Source organism: Canis aureus, chromosome 17 (genome assembly GCF_053574225.1).
Source record: "Canis aureus isolate CA01 chromosome 17, VMU_Caureus_v.1.0, whole genome shotgun sequence".
NCBI classification, from domain to species: Eukaryota; Metazoa; Chordata; class Mammalia; order Carnivora; family Canidae; genus Canis; species Canis aureus.
Genome location: NC_135627.1, coordinates 52,975,978 through 52,998,206, shown reverse-complemented (window position 1 = coordinate 52,998,206; position 22,229 = coordinate 52,975,978). Strand labels below are relative to the sequence as shown.

Sequence of the window (22,229 nt, the reverse complement as noted above, 5' to 3'; positions counted from 1 at the left end):
TTCTTCTGCATGTGGATGTCCAGTTTTCCCAGCACCATTTATTGAAGAGACTGTCTTTCTTCCAATGGATAGTCTTTCCTCCTTTATTGAATATTAGTTGGCCATAAAGTTCAGGGTCCACTTCTGGATTCTCTATTCTGTTCCACTGATCTATGTGTCTGTTTTTGTGCCAGTACCACACTGTCTTGATGACCACAGCTTTGTAGTACAACCTGAAATCTGGCATTGTGATGCCCCCAGATATGGTTTTCTTTTTTAAAATTCCCCTGGCTATTCGGGGTATTTTCTGATTCCACACGAATCTTAAAATAATTTGTTCCAACTCTCTGAAGAAAGTCCATGGTATTTTGATAGGGATTGCATTAAACGTGTAAATTGCCCTGAGTAGCATTGACATTTTCACAATATTAATTCTGCCAATCCATGAGCATGGAATATTTTTCCATCTCTTTGTGTCTTCCTCAATTTCTTTCAGAAGTGTTCTATAGTTTTTAGGGTATAGATCCTTTACCTCTTTGGTTAGGTTTATTCCTAGGTATCTTATGCTTTTGGGTGCAATTATAAATGGGATTGACTCTTTAATTTCTCTTTCTTCAGTCTCATTGTTAGTGTATAGAAATCATTTTTCTATTTTAATTATTACTTGAAACACTGCTTCTTCACTGTTTCCATAGCATTCAATAACCTCTTATGAAAGTGGTATATTTAGCAGTTTTTCTCAGCGCACGAAGGTTAACTGTGAATTCTTTTGGTCCATTAGAAATTACCTTAATTTTGTGTTCATTACTGAAAAATAGTTTAGAAGTATGTGAAATTCTAGATCTGACTTTAACCTGCGCTTGAAGATATCATTTTATTATCCTTGGGCTTTTGTCAGAACTGTTAACTGCGGTGAATCAAATTATTGTTTTGCAAGTAACCCATCTGTTCTCTCTGGGTGTTTTTGAGATGATCAATTCCGCAGTTGTGTTTTTATTTTTACGTATTTTAATTATTACTATTTCTTTTTTGAGAAACAGCGTGTGCAAGTGGGGTGGGTGATGGGAGAGGGAGATGAAGGAAGAGAAACTTAAGCAGGTTCCCCTTCCAGCATGGAGCCCAAGGCAGGGCTTGCTCTAAGAACTCTGAGATCATGCCCTGAGCAGAAATCAAGAGTCAGATGCTTAATGGACTGAGCCACCCAGGTGTCTGTGCAGTTGTTTTCTTAAAGTGTGTGTGTGTGTGTGTGTGCGCGCGCGTGCACACATACATGTTAAGCAAAATGTATACACAGAATTGCACAAATCTATACAGTCTAACCACCATTCAAGGCAAGAAATAGAGTCTTATTGACACCACATTAGCCTCCTGTCAATCCCTCTGCCCCAGGAGTAACCACTAACTTGACTTTCACAATAACCATTTCCTGTTTTTTGACACTTTCAAATTAACATCCGATGATGGGTTATAACAGCCAATCCAAGCTTTGAAGCATCCTATTTAGCACAACTGCTGCACAGCAGAAACCATAAGGTGGTTGTTTCTGGGAGCGCCGCTTGGTGGCTGGAAAGCTCTAAGAAGGACTTGTCACTGCGTGTCTTTATACCTTTCGGGATTTAATATCATTTGTATTTATGACCCCTTCAAAAAAAACAAATAAAAATACAAAAATAAAAGGGATGTCAAGGGTCAAGCACATGGAGATAGCTAAATAAATAAATAAATAAATAAATAAATAAATAAATAAATGTACTTCCATGTAAGTTAAAATCTTTTGAGTTGTTACCTGGGAGCAAAAATTGGATAAAATATCAAAACAGCCTCTTAAAAGCATCAAACAGCTCATAAGGATATTGAGGAATCAATGGGGTCACATCTAGTAAAAGCAAAGAACCCCAGCAAGGAAACTCGGCACCCAACACCACTCTTTTGTCCTAGGAATATTTGCCAAACTTGAAGAAAAAAATGTGATACACAGAACTCTGGCAGCCTCGTGGGGCTTTAACAAGGCAGGAGTCCATTCCCGCTACCCTATCCAACAAAGCAATTCTCAAACACCACCCCCTTCTCTAAGGAGGAACCCTGATGGGCTGCACCGCTCGTACACAGGCCCTGGCCCAGGTGTGCAGCAGTTTCCAGCCCCCTGGTTTATTCAGAAAACCTCAATGCTTGAATTTAAATTCAGGAGCTCCAAGACCACTTGTGCCCCCAGGCACCTGTCAGAAGCAAAGGAAATCCCCCGTGAAGGAAAATACCACCATCCCAGGCCTTTGCTCTAGATCCTATGATAGGTGGCAAGTGGCAGAGCTGTGATTTTATATCAAGTTCTTTGAACCCTATAGCCTACGTTCTTCTTAAACTTCACTGAACTGCCACGGGAAAAATTAAGCAGTGGGAAAGCAGGTCACCTAATCCAAAGTTAGGAGCTGTTTGGGTATCCTCCCTCTGCCTATGTCTCTGCTTCTCTCTCTCATGAATAAACAAAATCTTTTTTAAAAAATGGCAAAAGTGGGCAACCCGGGTGGCTCAGCAGTTTAGCGCCACCTTCAGCCCAGGTCGTGATCCAGGAGACCTGGGATGGAGTCCCACGTCGGGCTCCCTGCGTGGAGCCTGCTCCTCCCTCTGCCTGTGTCTCTGCCTCTCTCTCTCTCTCTCTGTCTCTCATAAATAAATAAATGAAATCTTTAAAAAAAAATTTTAAAAATAATAAAAAATGGCAAAAGCGATGAGACAGCACTGCAGACCCCTCTCCAAAGACAAGCACACTTTTTTCATGGAAAGGGTCTAGTCCTTTAATTTGGGGAGAGCTTTAATTTGGGGAGAACAAGCTGAAACCTGCTGCTAGTATCTACCCACTTACCTGGTCTATAGGGTCACAAGTTCCAATCTATCTCCACTGACAGCCGTTTGTATGTTTAAAAACAGTTTTGAGGTCACACACACACACCACACACCCCCTACTTTCCTTCTCTGGGCCAAGCAGCCTTTTGTATTTCAGTGACAACTAAAAGGATTCCTTTTTAGTTCCTCCCGAATTAGACAGTCATGGGTGTGGATGGTTCACGCTCTCTCTGTCCTTGGTGAGATGGCATCTGGGACTAAACCTGATGGTCCAGGCATGGTTTAATAAGCACAGGGTCGGGACGCTTGGGTGGCTCAGCGGTTGAGTGTCTGCCTTCAGCTCAGGGCGTGATCCCGGGGTCCTGGGATCGAGTCCCCGACTGGGCTCCCCGGTGGGAGCCTGCTTCCCCCTCTGCCTACGTCCTTGTCTCTGTTTCTCACGAATAAATACAATCTTTAAAAATAAATAAAATAAAAAGCACAGGGTCAAGTGAGACTATCAACCCACCACGCCTCAGACTTAAAACCCAACTTCTACAGTATAAAAAACGTACATTACAGCAGTACAACTAGGAACACTTTCTTGAGGAGGCATCTGGGTGAGAGCGGTCTATATTTTTCACCATGTGTCACAACTCCCCAGGCTCTAGCCAAACTGGTCTTTGGTTCTTCAAACAAGCCACAAGCCTTCTCTTCTCAGGGTGTTTGTTTGCTCTACTGAAAAAGCTCCCCGCCTCCCCCAACCCCCCTGACTCCCTCCGCCTGGTTGGTTCCCACCGAGCTGGAACCCAGCTGAAGCCTCAGCAGCACATCCTTAGGGAAGTCCCATTAGGCTTCTCTGTTTCAGATTCCCACCACCCTTCAAACCGTAGTTAAATAGCTATTTCTCTAATTACTCATTTAATGACTCTTCTTCACTAAATAATAAACTCCGTAAAAGCAGGGACTAATGTCATAGCTTTTTTCCCCCCAAACACATTCCACTCCCACAAGGGCCCTGGCTATGGCCCACTTCCTCTCCCTGCAACCTCTTAGCACTCTGATAGAAGCCCTGAGGGTCTCTCCTCTCCCACTTCCCTGTACTTACCCAGAACCACTACTCCCCTCCTACCTTTCCAGAGCACTTAGCCCCTTGGGCCTACGGAGGCCTCAGGTGATCAGGCTTCTTAAACGTACTGTCCGTACTGTCCGTTATCTCCCTAGCTCTGTGTTTAACCAGAGACCCTTCCGGTAAGCCATGGCCTCTTAGGGTTCAACGCAGTAGAAAGGTCAGCTGGCTTGCCCAAATCTAGGCAGTTTAAGTTGGCCCAAAATGTGCCACGACGCACTTGAGGTGACTCAAAGACAAGACTTGTTGGAAAAGCCCTTATCAGAACATTTTAGTCTCCCTGGAATCCATGCCCCCTTGCCCCACAACTGCCCATATTCTGTTATAAACAGAAAAAGAGAGGAGGTTGATTTCAGATGTAATTCTGGCAGCTTTTTTTTTTTTTTTCCGACAGCCTTGTTCTGACTCTGCACAAGTTCACATCATTGTAAGCCCCTACGGGATCTCTAGGCTTCAATTCCTTGGTTCACAGAATTTATGTAACTGGGAGAGAACTAAGTGTATGTCTAGAAAGTCATAAAAATATGGTATTTGGAGGAAAATATCTGAGCTCAGAATATTCAATTTGTAAAAGTGTGTAAGCAAGAGAACCTTCCCCTCTTTGGAAGAAAATGTCAAATTGTGGTTCAGTCACAAGGACAAAAGGGGAAAAAAATAAAACAGACTCAGAAGTTCCTTGTCCAAGTTTATTGCAATTGTTTGAATATTGTCCTTCAAAATGGTTACCATGCAATGCCCTGCAATGCTCTTCGACACCCCTGGTCAGTATATTCCAACACGATCTTCACCCAAGGCGGGTATAAAATGGCTCTACAGCAGGTGGCCTACGGTACATTAGGTGTTGACCCTCTAGGTCGACACTGACCTATTAAAACTACACGTCTTTGGAAACACATTCTCAGAAGCCAAGAAGCCACAACTGTTCATTCCTTTCTCCATACAAAATGCCTCGTTAAAATACAGATACCAGGTCTCTGGGATCCTAATGCGCCAGTGGAACAATTCTACTGAAAAAGGAAAAAGGCTCTCATAGAACCTGCTCTTGGTAAACCTGTGCTGTGTCTCCCTTTCTTGTCTACGCACTTAAAAAATGGTGCTCTTAACAACTATGATTTGTTTTTTGTTCAGGAGCAATAAAGTTAAGCCTCTAATTTCTAGAACCTTCCTCCCCTCTTTGAGCAACCCTGGAGAATGAAGAATTGCTGGCATATCATTCAGATTTTTTTCTAGGCACGATACTGATCTTACCTGCTTTAGGTGAGAGGTTGCATGACAAGTAGCGATAGGGCCCCTGTCCCTAATTTCTGGGCTTTACCCACTGAGGACAAGTCATGGTCCATTAGCAACAATCAACATCTGACTTTTAAGCCCGATGCTACATGGCATGACAGGGGGTATGTATGCTCCCTATCGCCTGCGGAAGGAGTGCTGGATCCAGGCCAGAATTCCTGAACACGCAACCATAATATTCCACTTGGCACTCAAATGCAAAATAGGTTGGGCAGCCAGCCTTTCAAGTCACTTATGTCAGCATTCAGAGGCGTCTGAATATACAGCCAGAATCCAGTGTCTGATTAAAAATACCCAGGTTCTGTAGTTCTCAGAAACCATTTTAGAAGCACGGAGATTATGTGTCTTCTATCATGGCAGTTCAATTAACGCCTTTGTTGTTTAGTTCAGGACAGAGCAGTTAACAAGACAATATAGAAGGAAACTGAGGCCAGGCATCTCTTACGTTTATTGGAGAATTCTTAGTTGGGAGAGGAAAGATCACAGACAAACAATTCATAAAAGATAAAAGAACAATTAATTGCAAATTATTACAAAGGTGATTTCTGAAATGTTTATTTTGAGCCACTGCAAAAACAAAATTATAGTGCATCCTGAAGTTCGTATTTTGGTAAATGAACATATTAAAGGACAGAAAAGCTAAAAAAAGTTACTGTTATACGAGATCTTAATGTAGTAATTCTGCACAAATAAACAGCTACAATTACCCAAAGCTGCTTTTGCTATATATATATATTAAACAAGAATGTGAATTACTTTAAACACTGCACAAGTAACCAAAGTTAGCAAATCCAGCAATATTAAAACCCGATATTAAATAGTATTCAAACATTACAACAAAAATAAAATAATGAACTTCTAGAACTACAATTCTACCCATGTGAAAGGAATGTACATGGATGGTAAAACAAAAAAATAAATAAATAAAGTGACAAGAGTGACCAACACTGCATCTCCATCTTCAGGGCAGGGATATAAGTGAGTAAATGCGTGTGGGGTCTTTTGCTAAAAATGGGGGAAAGATGCATTTCACTTGAAGGTAATCACATAATTCCCACTGAAGCTCTAACTGTCTTGTGCTGGTGACAGGTGGGCAGGGCTTTATATGGAAAAGTATTTTCCCTATACCCTGAGTGTGGATGCATTAATATATTTTTTTTAAACTGTGGGAAGTTTCCTTTGAGAAATATAAAATTTAAACAACATACTGATGGGAAACTGACAGTGAATTGTGAAAGCATACTATTAGCTAAATAATTAACTAAAAAGAAATTTTGAGTCTGAATTCTGATGATCAGTCGGGGTTAAGTTTTGCTTCTGGCAAATGTGCACTGATGTCAAAGCCATGTAGATAAACGGTCTTTCACTTTATACATGGTACATTTAATAAGTAATTAAATTCTCCTACCAGCAACATAAAACCCTTATTTAAGCAAAATGCAAGTATTATGAGTTGAATTAATTCACATCAAATATCTGAAAGGGTAAGTGGAACATTTTTCAAAGTATAAAGATGTTATCGCATGTATTCACTAAGTGAATACTCTCAAAGGTCTTATTACTCCATTAAATTCTATCAACCAACCCAATTGATATTTTAATTTTCCTCCGTGACTTAATCATTCATTTTGTATAAATCAAGAAATATCTTCAAAACCAACATTAATAATATCCAAAATATAAATGTAATTTAAACTTGCCTTGGGAAAAGAAGGCTATGAAAGAATTGCTACATTTCAGTCAAAAACAATGTTCTTAAAAAAAAAAAAAAGAACCCTTATCAGAGGCCTCCTGTCATTCACTTTCTTTCCACAGATCCTTCAAGGGTTCTGAAGTTGATAAACAGAATTCAACTCAATGCATATCACAATTTTAAGAGTTCTGAATAAGACATGGTAATTTCATGAGGGCCGAAATGCACAGAATGGCAAGATTACCATGTTACAATATAAATATGTCAAGTAGATTAGTAATAAAATGAGACGGTGGGGGAGGAGGGCGGGGTGGTCCTCTCAACAAACAGGGCTGAAGACCGAGCAACCAAACAGACATAAGATGTCTTTGGAATAATCACAAAGTGCCTTTAACGAAAGTAAGTTTAGAATGTCCTTGATTAAAAGATACTTCTCTCCATATAAGGAGCTTTGCTCACACTTGTTTTCACATCTGCTAATACTTAATATTGTTCTCTACACCCCTACACTGCTACAAGGGTAGAGTTCCATTAGGGTTCTTACCACACATGCTAACACCTACAGACTGGTCTGTCCTTCCGTGGTGGCTAAGTAAAGGAACCCTGACTCCAGCACAGCTCCAAGCAAATGCAGAGACAACAAGGATAGGAGGAAAATCTTACTTCAAAATGATTATTACCATAAGAGATATAAACATAAACATTTCCAAGCACAGGAAGTTTTTTACAAAACGAATATATTTTCACTTTAAGTTTAAAAGAAAGGCAGAACTCAATTTGCTGTTAATCAAACCCGTACGTGTATCGAAGTTACTAAACACAACTTGATAGTCATATACGTGTAAAAAAGCAATCTAATCTAATAATCAGTTAATCCCTGTTATGATTAACAACCCAGCTCCCAGCGTTCATAAACCCAGCCCAGTGCTGCTGCATCTCAAGTTTGGAGAAGCTAAAGACAGAAACAGTTCCGGCTATACAGATTTCCTGCATTACTCCACCGTAAAAAATACTTGAAGAAACTTTAGGTGAATTTATTTATAAAGCTTGCTCTATTTCTTTAAGTTGAGAAAAATCAAAGTTCACACTGTAACCTCAAAATATTTAAGTAGCTTTGGGCATTTTTTCTTAAGCGAACTTTACTCTCTCATTATAAAATACATTTCTCTCATAATTATTAATTCAAATTAATATAAGTGCCCTTATTCCTTGCCCCTTGGTGGGTGCTATGTCTTCTACACTTTGTGCAGCTTCCAGAACTGTCAGTGCTCCGGGAAAAAAGAAAATGAAATGGAGCAAAACCAAAAGCCCCCAACGAAAAGTGATTTATTCTAGATTACAAAACACTAATGGAAGAACCAAAAATTCACACATGCATATCCTCACATACAAAACCAAGACACAATCTTGGTCCTCTATTCAAGTCAAGTGGCAGTTTCTGAAGACAAAGTAGTAGAAAACATGGAGCCCAGAAAAATCATGTCAGACGACTTTACAAAATAATGCAGATACTATTTTATCGCGGGAGGGGGTTATGGGAGTGAGAAGGTGCTGGGAGTCCCTTCTTTTTCTGGAAAAGGCTTATCCTTGCTAGGCAGAGAGTTTTGTGGATTTTTTTTTTTTCAAAAATCTGACCATGAAAATCATTACTGGGCTTCTCTGGATGCATTTCCATATCAACATTAATTTTTAAAATTTTAACATGTTTTGTACCTTTATTTTCATTTATAAGTTAGGGGCCCAAAGTTGCCAAAAAAAAAAAAAAAAGAAAGAAAGAAAAATTCTTACTGCACAACCTTTATAGACATTTTATTTTAAAGCATTTTTTAAATGTCAACAGAGGGTTTCTAACCAAGAAAACACTAAAATAAAAAAAAGGGCACAAACCCACTAGGCAAGGTTAAAGTCTCCCTTATCCACATACACACACACACAAACACATACTCATTTTCATGCCAGATGGATTGGCAACATTAGTAAATAATGTCATTCGATGAAAGGATGGGGAAACTATCATTTATGGTATTTATCGGAACCTAAAATACCAATGTTTCTAAGAAATTAAATAGTGCAAGGGATTCAAAAAGCTACCAAGAGCTGAGCTGTGGAAATAAAATTGACTTTTAAAAATAAGACAGAAGTTCTATTGTGTGTGTGGGGGAACCCATTAGCCTCAAAGCTCTTTTGTCAGATTAGTTCTCAATAGCACAGCATTTGTTTGTGAAGGAGCAAAACTCTTTGTCCCTGGACTCTGTCCTCAGCCACCTCAGTGTGGTTTGTAGCAGCACTATTCAGATGCAAGAAGACTGCTGTCGATGTCCCTGAAAACCTCATGGTCAGACTTTCCTTCAAATCAACGTTCTGAGGGTCTTAACACACTACGCATGTGCACAGAAGCATAATGAAGATAGTCTTTGACAGAAATTACAAAAGTATGAACTATATACAACGTGGGATGACTGAATGCGCTTAAAAAGCTTGATTTACTTCCCTCCCAGTTCACTGTAAATGTTAATATTCAAAGTTTACCCTATGCATCTTGATCTATTTCTTCCTCTCTCAAAACGATAAAATGTACTGGCTGGAAGTTTGTTCTACGCGTCTTCCAAGAGCCAATCAAACAGTGACTTGTGCCTCTCCTCCTGCACTTCATAGTACTGCAGCACAGCCTGCACGACGTCCCCCACCTTCCATCCCTTTTCTTGTAATCGTTTTGAGAGCTGGTAAGAAAGAAAGGCATGTCCAATGTTAGCCAAAGACAATCTCATAACAACAAAGTTTCCATTTTTATTTTTAGTATCAGATAACTATGAGATTCTTGCCGTCTGCAGTAAAATATTATTTCCCAGTTTTATAGCAAGGCCTCCTCTCCTAAATTACCACCCCTCTACACAAACTAAACATGTTTCCTTCCTGCCCTTGACAAATACATCTCCTCCAGGGAATGACACTTTGGGGCTGTTGGGAGACAGAACTCCACCAACCTCACCCACCAGATAGTCTGTGTGGGAGTAGAGTCGCCATCTCTACATGAAATTCTCGACCTAACTAAATACATCTGCCACACCCTTAATTAGGAACATAAAATAATAAAGATGTCAATCTTAGTAGAAGGATGTGGATTTTTCCTTCCACAACATGTAGTGTGGCTTTTTTCTGGAATACACACTCTGGCCTCAGTGGAAACATGGCTTTCTAAGTTAAGAAATGTTAATGTTTCAACAAAAAAACAACCAAAAAAAGTATATAAATATTGTGGTGATCATTTCACAATATAGACAAATATTGAATCATGCTGTACACCTGAAACTAATGTAATGTTATGCTTCAATAATACTTCATTTTTCTTGAAAAAAAAAAAGTAAATTTAAATACAGGTTTAAATAAATACATCGTCACCGGTATCAGAATATGTCTTCACTCATTTTGTTCTATTTAGTTCTGTAAAAACTACTTTAATTTTGTAATGTAAATATGCTTAGCCTTGTTAAATACAGCCTTATAGTGATATAGTTCACAGACCATATAATTCATCCATTTAAAGTGTACTTAGTCCATGGTTTTTAGTACAGTCACCGAGTTGGGTGCAACCATCACCACAATTACTGTTAGAACACGTTTGTCACACCAAAAGGAAGCTCTACCCATTAGTGAACACTCCCCATGTCTCCCAAACAGAATTCTAGGCAAACGCTAATCTACATCAGTCTCTACAGGTGTGCCCATTTGGGCCATTTCGTATAAATGTAATCATAAAATATATGATATGGTCTCTGGTGCCCAGTTTCTTTCACTTAATGTGACTTGAAGGTTCCTCCATGGCGTAGCATGTATGCACTTCCTTCCTTTTTGACAGATAATATTCCATTGCATAGAAATACCACATTTTATTTATCCATTCTAGGATGTTTCCATTTCTGGCCTGGTAGGAATAATGGACATACATTTTCATTCCTCTTGGGTATTGCTGGGTTATATGATAATGCCAGGTTTAACTTCTTGAGGAATTTTCAGAATGTCCTCCCTAGGTTACTTGGGGATGAGCGCCTAGCACCATCATGCTCACGCTCAGCTCTGCCCATGGTCTTCCTTAGCCCTCACTTTATTTAAGACTAAATGACTTGAAAATATCTGCTTCCCTCCAGTGGGCTCTCACACCTTTCCTATCTACTCCTTCTTGACGATTTATTTCCTGAAGATCGCTTTGTCTTATCTTCTCCTTCTGCCTCAAACCAGAAACCTAACCTAGAAAAATCCAAAAGTCCAAGAAAAAACAAACAATAAAATACCAACAAAAGGTCATTTTTACTGAATATCTCTTCCACACACTTCTTTAAACTATATCTTTGTAAATTCTGAACCAGGAATCAAGAGTAACTGGACTGCTCCCTTTTTGTTATAGATCAATTTGCACTGGTTATTCATTGAACTATTTTATACCCTATAAGAAGATTAAATCAAAATTCTGATAAGGAAGATTCTGGGACAAAAATTTTAAGACTATATAAAATAAAAATCTTGACTAACAACATGCCTGGCACACAGTTAAGTTCTTGATAAAAATACCCAATTAGTGTACTGAATCTGAATATTGCATTATTAAGAACCCCATGGCCCCTTATAAGATGTTTAAACCTTCATGGCTTTTTGAAGCATGCTAGCTTCTCCCACTAATACAACTGGATTAACAGAGTAGGAGACATACTAATTGCCAGGCATAATTATGAATCAATTTAAAACAAATAATAACTCAATCTTTCCATATGAATACATGGTTATTAATGGCACCTAACTCTGAGTGCTTAGGATGTCATGCGCTAGAGCAAGCATATTTTTTTTTTTACAGTATTGTGTTTAATCCTCATAAACCTCTGTAAGGTAACCTCTCATTTTCATAGTGCAGATAAGGAAACCTTGAGCGTGCCCAAGGTTACACTACCAGAGGGGCAGGGCTAACATCCGGACCCACTATGCGACTCAAGCACGGACCCACTGTGCAATCAAGGGGCGTCTGGCTAGGTCACCCATGGGATACAGAACACCGAAGATGGTTAAGCATGGCCTTACAACCACCCTGTGCAGCAGGTGCTTACTTGTATGAACTCCTTCTTTGCAGAGTCATGAAGATAAAGTTCTGTCACTTCAGCCTCAGAAGCCACGAGCCACTGAAGAATAATCCTTAGCTGGGGATCCACTGTGCAAGGCTCCATGTCAATATTGGTAATGAGCAGAATCTTTCTGTCTGGCCCCAAACCTAGTATTTACATTTGAACGACATAAAGTGAAACTCATCAATTCAACTCTCAATACTCTGGTTCCCATGGGTAGAGAAATATTTTCCATTTCTTAAGATTCCAATGAATGCTCGGAAAAAAAATCTGTCTTCCCTCATCCTCAGCTTAACATCAACCAAAACATTTATTTCAAAGGGCAAAATAAAGCTACAACAAAGGAATAACGCTGATCATCTATCTACTGAGAGCACAAATACAAAACTCTATTTTGAGGCATTGAATTCAAGTACTATAAATGCCATAGATTTGTGTCAAAATACAATCCACAAGTAAAGAAAAGAGGAAACAAAATTATAAACCATCAAAATAGAAATCTCATATAAAGAAATGTATTAAATGGACTTTGAGAAAGCTTCTTGAATTAAGTAACAGAAGCAACACACACTTGTACAGGGCATATTACATCCTAGGTAGTATTACATATACATATTACATCCTAGTTCTTCCTATATACAAACTCCTGGAACCCTCACACCCATCTTATGAAGTGAGAACTACCATCTCTATCTTACAGGTGAGGAATGTGAGGCAGAGAGAGATCCGGAGTCTTACAATGGGGAAGTGGTTGAGCCAGGACATGAACATAACAGTCTGGCTCCATGCTCTCAACCACTTCATTTTTTAGGCAAAGGACGGGGGGAAATGTCACATGCAGCCACTTACATCCCAAAAGGCAGACCAGGGAATTTTCTGGCACACCTCTTTGTAAATAAGCTATTACTCACAAGTTTCTTTTTATGAAAATTATGTTCTCAACATAAAGAAGGATGAATCGCTGTTGGCTATAAGACTAATGACCTGTAGACCCATATCATCACTCCTGCTTAAAGAGGGCTGAGCTAAAAGCAGAGCTCACACAAGTAAGTGCCCTCCCACACTGAGGTGAACAGTGGGCATGCTGGCAGACGTCACGTCAGTTTGTGCCAGTCGTGGAAATTTGTTGGTGACGGTCCCTGATTCTTTTTTAAAGTTTGCAGGGCATTCTAGACTACTACTAATCATTTCTAGGATTTGTGTTGGTCCCTAATGTTTTCACTTAGACAACAGATCTGTGTCATTCTCTTAAGATAAAAAAAAAAGTACTGCCTTTTCCCTCCTCTCCCCTCAATGACTCTCAATCAAAAAAGGGGTCTGGTACACCATGATATCATGATACCAGACATGACACAACTTTCCTAGACAAAGTTAACATTTTTTTCAGTCAACAAAATAAAGCAAATATTACCTAGCCTATCTGTATCTCTAAAAATATTGACCTATCCCTATGTCATATCCAATGACAAAAACTTACTTCTAGAAGCCCTATATGAAGAATGTCTACTTAAAAACAGAATGTCTAACTTAGCAGAAGCACTGGGACTAAAAAATAATCACCTCAAGTCTGAGGATTTTAGCTCAAAAATGGGTACATGACTTCCCTAAATAAGAAAGGCATAACTGGAGGTAAAACTAACTGGACACTCAGGTGTTAATAAAGTACATTTCAAGAATTCATTTAGGCATTTTTCTCAGTTTGCCCTACTTCTAAGGAAATGATGAAAAAAAGCACTAGCTCAAAAACAAATATCTCAAACACTATAAATATTTTTAGGTGCTGCTCTATAGAAGACATTATTGGTATTTTCATAATTTAAAAAAATAAGCCATCTAAATAAACCAGCTAAATGAAAATTCAGCTTCAATATAGAAAGTTTCTACATTCACTCAGATACTCTAATATTGGAATTAAGGATTACAAATCATGGTCCAGAACTCTGTTACCAATGACTTCTGGTATTTAGATATTTGGCACTGTGTTCATCAAAGGAAGAACTGAATATTTTCTTCAAATATGTCTATTTGTGAATTCAGGAATAGGACTGAGAGAGGGAAGAATGTATCTTAAAATATCTTTTAATTTTTACCTTCTGATTTATGTAAGATCAACATTAAACACTAATTTAAGAAGTTACTAGTTTGGAAGGATAAAACTAGAGCATATGCCATGATTTTAATAAATTATATATTATAATGTAAGGGTTTTATGTTTTAAAAAAGATAATTACACAGAGAGAGATTATCATAAATTTCCCTCTCAAATAACTGAATAACTCTTTTTAAGTAATTCAGTTTTCACACCAATGGGTACACTTCATTAGTTTAGCAATCAAATGGTACAAATGGTTCAATAAAGGACCTGTCACCGGATACATTAGTTCAGGACTGTTGTGATTTGCAAATACCCTAATTTATAATAACCTGGAGGCCCACAGATGAAAACGCACGAAGTGAAGACTCTTCTAGGAAACCTTATACAAAAAAACATGCAAACACTTTGAAAAACAGTCATTTACCTTCTCCATCATCCTCAGGATCTTCATCTTTATCATCTGGCTCATCACTTTTCAAATAAAAGAGCAGAAGCAGTTAAAAAAAAAAAAAAAAGCTTTAATTAAAATAATGGTACTAAAACCAATTCTTAAAACATGGAAAAGAATGAATGTTACGATATGATATATGACATTTAAAAAGGTAAGAAATGACAATTTAAAAGGAAGCTTTGCTTCTCACACCATTTCACGTTAAAATCTGAATTGTAAACGATGCCTAAACAGGTAGGTCATCAGTAACCAAGAAGGCCTACCTTACCGTGATACAGAACACCAAGTAATTTCATGATCAAATTTGATTTCAAATAATTTAAAGTTAAAATAGTCTACTAATTTGGTTCTGGATAACACAGCATTTGAATTATCATAGAATGCCATGAATATTCATTAATGCCTCTGCTGATGTCATGTACATATTTTTAACAGAGTAAATTTTTTTCCTATGCTTTCCTTAAATATGAAGTAAAATTACATACAAAAACAAATAAAACAACAACAAAAACCAGAAATCCTGTAGGAAGCAAGCTCTTTTTAATGAAATAGTAATTGGTAGGATGAAAAATAGCAGGCGGAGCACTACATGCATAGATGTAACACATTTTGCAATTAGAGGTCAGTTGTATCTTAGCATAATTGAATTTTGTCATTAGATGTAAATTATCAAGCAGGATCAAGTCCAAACACAGGAGGAAAGCAGGTTGATACATACTGGCACTGTAACCCACGTTCTTTTCAGAGTATGACATCATGCATTAGTGTGAAAGACTCATCAGTTTTAAGTTTCTGGACCGGACCAACCTGTCTGATGTTGGAAAGGATAAATTGTCCTCATACAAATCTCCTTCTAAACCAAGACTGCTCCAGCTACTGCTGTTACCATTACTGCCAGAAGAAGAAAAGAACAGAGCTGAACCAGAAAATGAATAGTAAAGACGACCTGGGTTTTCCTTGGAACAGCTTCTGTCAGTGCTAAGTGGGAGGTTCGGGTGAGAGCTGCCCCCGGGGAGGGGGGCATCCGTGGAGGCAGAAACCATCACGGCTACCGACGGATTCAGGTGTTTGGGAGTTTTCTTATTTGGCCTCCACACATCAGGAAAAATAGTCTAAATTTCTATTTATTTCACGTATGGACACAACAGAATGACTTTTAGGACAGTAGATGAATGCCTCAAGAAGTTTCATGATTAAATTCATGTTCAGGCAAATCTTGGGCTATAATTTGTAAGAAGCCAAAACTCTTCAGTTTGGGTAAAATTTTAAAAAAATCACAGGTTACCATTAACATTCTCTCAGCTCTTTAGACAGATGGATTTGGTACTGAAATAACAGGCACCAAACATAATCCCAAATAGACCTTTTCTAACTACTTGGAGAAAAGATGTTTTCTGATTTCTTTTTTTTTTTTTTTTCTGATTTCAAAATACCCTTATTATGTCAATTACCTTCATTTCATACATTATGTATAATTCAGTAGGTGGCAAATAACATCCATTTTCATCAGATTTTTGAGTAATCAAGGCTTAATCGAGCAATACACCTGTCTGGTGGGCCAGTCACTAATGCCACACAGACACCTTAAACTATCTAATCAAAAGAGGAAAGCAAACGATATCCTAACATTGCAGCAAAGCAAAAAGAAACAATAAGCGACTGTGTTCAGAAACAATACTAAATTTAATTTTTCAGATTAAAACCTAAACATGCGATTTAAAATTCTAATCATTAAAATAATTAGTAAGCACATTAGTTCGCAGTGATAAGCAGCTTACGTTTCCCCACATTAGGCTAGGCAATTACAAAAATTAATATGTACACAAAACCAAAATTTTGGTTTTAAAAAGTGAATTAACACAAAATCATCTTCTGTGCATCAGTAAATGTTGATACAGTTACCAAAAAAGGGATGATTATTTAAAAGTTCTAAAGAGTTTACAAGCAATTTCAATAATTTGCGTATCTGTATTTACTCTGACACCATCAAACGGTCACAAACCATACTGTATTAGAAAATTGAAGTTAAAACTGAGTAGTTTCTTTTCAACCTGTGCTCAGACAAATATAACTCCATCTATAAAACCCTGAAAGCAGCCAGAGTTTTGCCTATGTGGTCTGTCGTCAGACAAACCAAAGACGGAAAAACATGGAAATATAGAATGGAGAGGCAGCTGTGAGCCAAAGAGAAAGGGAAAACTGAAGATCTCAAACATTGCACTACCTCTAATATAGGAATGATTTTCTAAACAAAGGAAAAATATTACAAAATTAAAATCCTTACCCATACTCTGACAACAATAATGATTCCTCCTTTTAATTAATCATCAAAATCCATCCCCTAAAGTTTAGGTGAACATGAAATGAATAACGCCAAAAAAAAATGTGAAGACTAAAAATTCAAACTCCCTCTATTTAACCTCATTCCCCCACCCCTCCTACCCCTCAAAGTGGGTCCGATTTAAAGTCAGTTATCTATGAAATGCCACCTAACTAGGGTGACTGTATAATTCTTCATCTAAGCAGGACACTTTGGGAAATGAAAGAAGTCACCATTAATAACTACACCAAAGCAACAGAAGCAAACCTGGCCTGTCCCGAGCAACCTAGGAGATACAATCACCTTCCATTAATCTGACACAAAACAACTGAATATCTTCACTTAACAGTGATATTTCATTCTTAAACACTGCCCTGCATCCACATTTTCTTTTAAATCTTTTCCTATTTCCTATCTATTCCTATCTGTGTATTTTCCTTTCACATCTTTTCATATTTCCTATGTCTAGAAGGGGTGTACCTCAAGCCAGTGGGGGCCAAAGGTTAAGATTTTTTTAATTTAAATTCAATTTGCCAACCTACAGTATAACATCCAGTGCTCATCCCATCAAGTGCCTTGCCCTCCTCAATGCCAGTCACTCAGTCACCCCATCCTCCCACCCGCCTCCCCTTCTGCAACCCTTTGTCTGTTTCCCAGAGTTAGGAGTCTCTCATGGTTTGTCTCCCTCTCTAATTGTTCCCCAGTTTCCCTCCTTTTCCTTAATGGTCCCTTTCACTATTTATGTTCTGCATATGAGTGAAACCATATGATAAATGGAGGCTCAGATTCTTTATTGTGGTTTTCAGCCACATGAAAACTACTGTCGATTTGGACATATCTCATAAATACTATCTCAAGAATTCCGCAAGCCCAGTCCCATCTCTTACCTAACCCACTACATAGCTTCTAAGAAATTCACAGCCCGTTTGCAGTACTTAAGAGACCCACATACACAAACCAAGCCTCTTTCAGATCAAATAACTACACATTCCTCATAAGCACCTATGAAACTCTGAAATTATTATTTCTTTAACTGTTGCCCTCTACTAACCTTCCTACTTGGAGTAAAAAAGCATATGGAGGGTCTAAAACACTTAAGTCTTTTATCTCCTATCTGATCTCTGTACCAGAAAATTACAGTTCCTACAGATGTCATCAAAGACAAAACACGTGCAGCCATGTATCTTAAGTGTGGCCTCTGAAGCACCTGCAGTAAAATCATCGGAGATTCTTGGGACCTCCAATGACCTACTGAATCTTAATCTCTGGAAGGTGAGGCACTAGAAATTGTATGTTCAGCAATCACACTATCAACCCAGGATGAGCCCTACTTTTTCTCTGTCCTTGAACCTCGACAGCCACATAGCATAACTGTTCTTATTAAGACTGTAAACTACAGGTGTTTTTCAGACAAAATGCTATAAAGCCATGTTATTCCCCAGCCTGAATCCAGTTAATTTTCTGAACCAAATGCATTTACCATGTTAAACATAATTCTTTGAGTCTCAGCCTGATTTGGTCTTTTTGAAACTTGGTTCTGGTTAATGAGATGATCTTTTCATCTTTATTTTAAGTCATTCACAAGTAATGAGCACAGTATTCCCTTATCTGCAGAGAATGTGTTCCAAGGCTTGCAGTGGCTATCCATGAAACCATGGATAGATAGTATTGAACCCTACACATACTATGTTTTCTTTACATACATACCTATAATGAAGTTTATTTGTTTGTTTATTTATTTATTTATTTTAAAGATTTTATTTATTTAATCATGATATATCCACAGGGAGAGAGGGAGAGAGGCACAGGCACAGGCAGAAGCAGGCTCCATGCAGGGAGCCCGATGCGGGACTCGATCCTGGGTCTCTAGGATCTGGCCCTGGGCTGAAAGCGGTGCTAAACCGCTGAGCCACCGGGCTGCCCTATGATGAAGTTTAATTCATAAATTAGGCACAGTAAGAGGTTAACAACAAAAACTAAAAAGAGTAATTTTAACAGTATACTACAATAAAAATTATGTGAATGTGGTCTGTCTCTCTCAAAACACCTTACTGCGTGTACTCACCAGCCTTGTGATGATGTGAGATGATAATCATCTGAGATGAGATGAGATGATGTGTGGTGAATGACACAGGCACAATGACAGTAGTGTTAGGCAATAAGTGGCCTTCTGACAACATGTCAGGAGGATCATCTGCTTCTGGACCTCGACTGACCATGGGTAACTAAACCCACAGGAAAGCAAAACCACTGATGCCAATGGGCAGGATTCCTTATTTTCTATCACTAATAAAACGCTAAGAAGGACAGAACCAAGGACAGAGCCATCTAACCAGACAACATTCTGCACAAAGCTGTTTAGCTGGCTACAGAGGCCCTTGATGCCACGGGCCACTAACCCTCGTTCACCATTGCAACGCTAGGATTTCCTACGCAGCAATGTCGACCCTCACTGAAATCCTAGAAGCCTATGTTTCTCCAAGATGAGAGGAGAATTTAAGTCTTAACATTCTATTCAAGGTAGAGTTATGGAAAGGGCCAAATAATGTTTGTGATATGACCCCTACTTCCCACTACCAGTTTTAAAGACTGCCTTCTTAGACCCAGATTTTTTTTTTAAGATTTCATCTATTTATTCATGAAAGACACAGGGAGAGAGGCAGAGACATAGGCTGAAGAAGAAGCAGGCTCACTGTAGGGAACTGGATGCAGGACTCAATCCCAGGACCCCAGGATCATGCCCTGAGCTAAAGACAGGCGCTCAACCACTGAGCCACCCAGGCGTCCCTGACCCAGATTTTAAGATGTATTGGTGGTTTACACAGCATTTTAAGAAACTATGACAAAACAGATGTTTTATACAAATATTAATACTTACTGGTTAATCCAAGCATCAAACAAAATGCTCTGAGATGATGTGTTTTAGCAGGTGAGAAGCCATTTCCTTCCCTTCCTCCCCTCCTCCCACAGTCTTCTCACTTCTTCCTCTTTTTAAGTCAATTCCAAGGGTTTTTGTTCAACTGAAGCCTCACAGGGTCCTTCTCACAGGCCAAAAACTAGGACCTTTTCCTCTCCCTAGACTCAGCCCTGGATGGCATTTATTAATTCCAATTATCAATTAATGCAGATAAAAAAATTTATGGCATTTTATAGTTTAGTCAGGAATGCCTTTAGAGAGTCAAGAATGTAAGAAACAAATGTATCATAATTAATAAAATATGCTAAAGACTGTTACTACGAACAAAATTAACTAAGACAAGTTATATACCAGGGAAATGCCTTCCGCTGTACAATACCGTATTTTTACAAGAAGTTTATGTATTTTCAAGTATAAATGCTCTCGGCCATTTTGTTCCTGGATAGCAGGGTAAATGAGGAATCCTCCCAAGAAAGATATTACTTTCACTAATAACAAGAAAATTACAGGGTCATTTAGATAACTTTTACAGATAACTGTCTTTTTTTTCAGCTTCTAAAGAAAAACATTTTTTGAAATGAGAAATACATTTTTTCCTCAAAAATCACGGAAGTCCAGGAAAATCCTAAAGGTATAAAATCAAATGAATGCAGTATTTTTCACATCAGCTATTGTCACACCCAAAGAAAATTAGCTTAGCTAATCATGGTATCTAATAAATGTCAAAAACTATTAGAACTAAAATATATATATATATATTAGAACTACATTATAGACCATAAAACATATTCTGAAAATAATGGCATATTTCTAATTTTTAAACACCCCGTGTAAATATAATTCTGAGGTCTGAGGACCTAAACTATGCAATCACACGCACAAATTTAGTTACCTTTCACTTAGGTGATGAAAACTGCTACTTTCATCCTGGTGTTCATCTTCAAAACTTAAATTAGACCAGCTACCCGTGCTGTCATCACCAATACTGAGATTCATCTGCTGGCTGCCGAAAGACTCGGTTGACTGTAAGTCTTCTATTTCTTTTGGACTGAAAAAAAGGAAGGAAGGAAGGAATGGGGGAGAAGGGAAAAAAATTTTCAATCCGAAATATTCAGATTCTGAGTTCCAAAGCTATCAATTTGATGATAAAGATGACAAAAACAAGAATCGATCTTCACAGCCACACCAGTGGCCCATTCAACCCTTTGTGTCTGCTAATAAAGAGACTCTGCAGGAGAGCAAAATACTTTCAAAATTAAATGAGCTATATCTATTATGGATCCATCCCAAATGCTCTGTTGATCTGAATTCTCTTTCAAGCAATTCATACTTTCAACTGGCACCACTGCAGAGGAGCGCACGTTCCTACATTGATCACCTACTTTTTAAGACAGTACTCTTCTTTGTACTGAGAGGAAGCTCTTTCTGGCTTGAAGAACAACAACAACAACAAAAATGTAGTTTGAGGAATTCTAGTACTGTCAATCAAGCCTCGAGTCAAACTAGCCAAATCTCTTTAAGATTCTGAGCACGGATCATAACAGTTCTCGTTATTTTTTTCAATGAAAAGACATTTATATTTTTATTCCATCTCACGAGAAAGGCCACTAGGCCACTGTTCAGTTACTGCAATTGCCCCCTCTATATTTTATTCTCAACACAGCAGTTTAAAATGATATTTTTAAAGATAAAGAGGAAAAATGTTAGTCTTCTGATCAAAACCTTCTAACAGCTCCTCACCAATCAGAATGAGAGTCCAAATCCTTATAATACACTCACTGGTATGCTAGCCTCTCCTGGTCTCCATCTCTTCCCATCTATTAGTTTCCCAGCCCACTGACTTCAGGCACGTCTGCCTCTGTGCTGCTTCCCCAACATGCACAATCCTACCCCTTTGCCTGGAACCCTCTGCCCCAATTCCAGTGCGACTTATTCTCCCTTCACCTTTGGCTCTTTGCTCAAATGTTTATCAGTGTTTCTTCCCCCTCTGCCTATTCAAAACTGCAACCCATGCCCACCTGCTGCACCACCCACCACCACCACCCTCGCCCCCATTCCCTTCCTTGCTTCAGTTTTCCTCCAAAACACTTACCATTGTGTGATACACTTCGCTGTTTTGTCTTATTCCACTGTAATGTAAGTTCTAGATAACATATATTTTTTACTGGTTTTGCTTATTTTTGTATCCCCAGCACCCAGAATAAATCCTGAAATGCCCACTCCCCTCTGGGGCTATCCTCATTTTATATTTAAGATACAGCAACTGGAATTACATTGGACAGGCACGTTATAGTTTTGAGCCGTAACAGACCTCTACTTTGTTTTTTTAATTTTTTACATTTTTCTGGAATGTGCTGCAATCTAATGGTTTTTTTGGCTGAAATGACCCACTAAATGAAGTCCAGAGAAGAGTTTTAATGACTACTG

General features: G+C 38.5%; 1 protein-coding gene across 4 annotated transcripts in view; it reads right to left on the bottom strand.

The window, feature by feature from the left end:
* Positions 1-5,643: 5,643 nt before the first annotated feature.
* AKAP11 (A-kinase anchoring protein 11) overlaps positions 5,644-22,229 on the bottom strand; it is a 48,762-nt gene continuing 32,176 nt past the window's right edge. For 3 of the 4 annotated variants that reach the window (XM_077855538.1, XM_077855537.1, XM_077855539.1), the window contains exons 8-12: positions 20,695-20,850; positions 15,373-15,456; positions 14,539-14,585; positions 12,005-12,165; positions 5,644-9,631 (exon numbers count right to left, since the gene is read on the bottom strand). In XM_077855538.1, coding sequence (XP_077711664.1) covers positions 9,506-9,631; positions 12,005-12,165; positions 14,539-14,585; positions 15,373-15,456; positions 20,695-20,850 — 574 coding nt within the window. In that variant the 3' untranslated portion in view covers positions 5,644-9,505. The remainder of the gene's footprint in view (positions 9,632-12,004; positions 12,166-14,538; positions 14,586-15,372; positions 15,457-20,694; positions 20,851-22,229) is intronic. The other variant, XM_077855540.1, reaches the window with a different exon arrangement.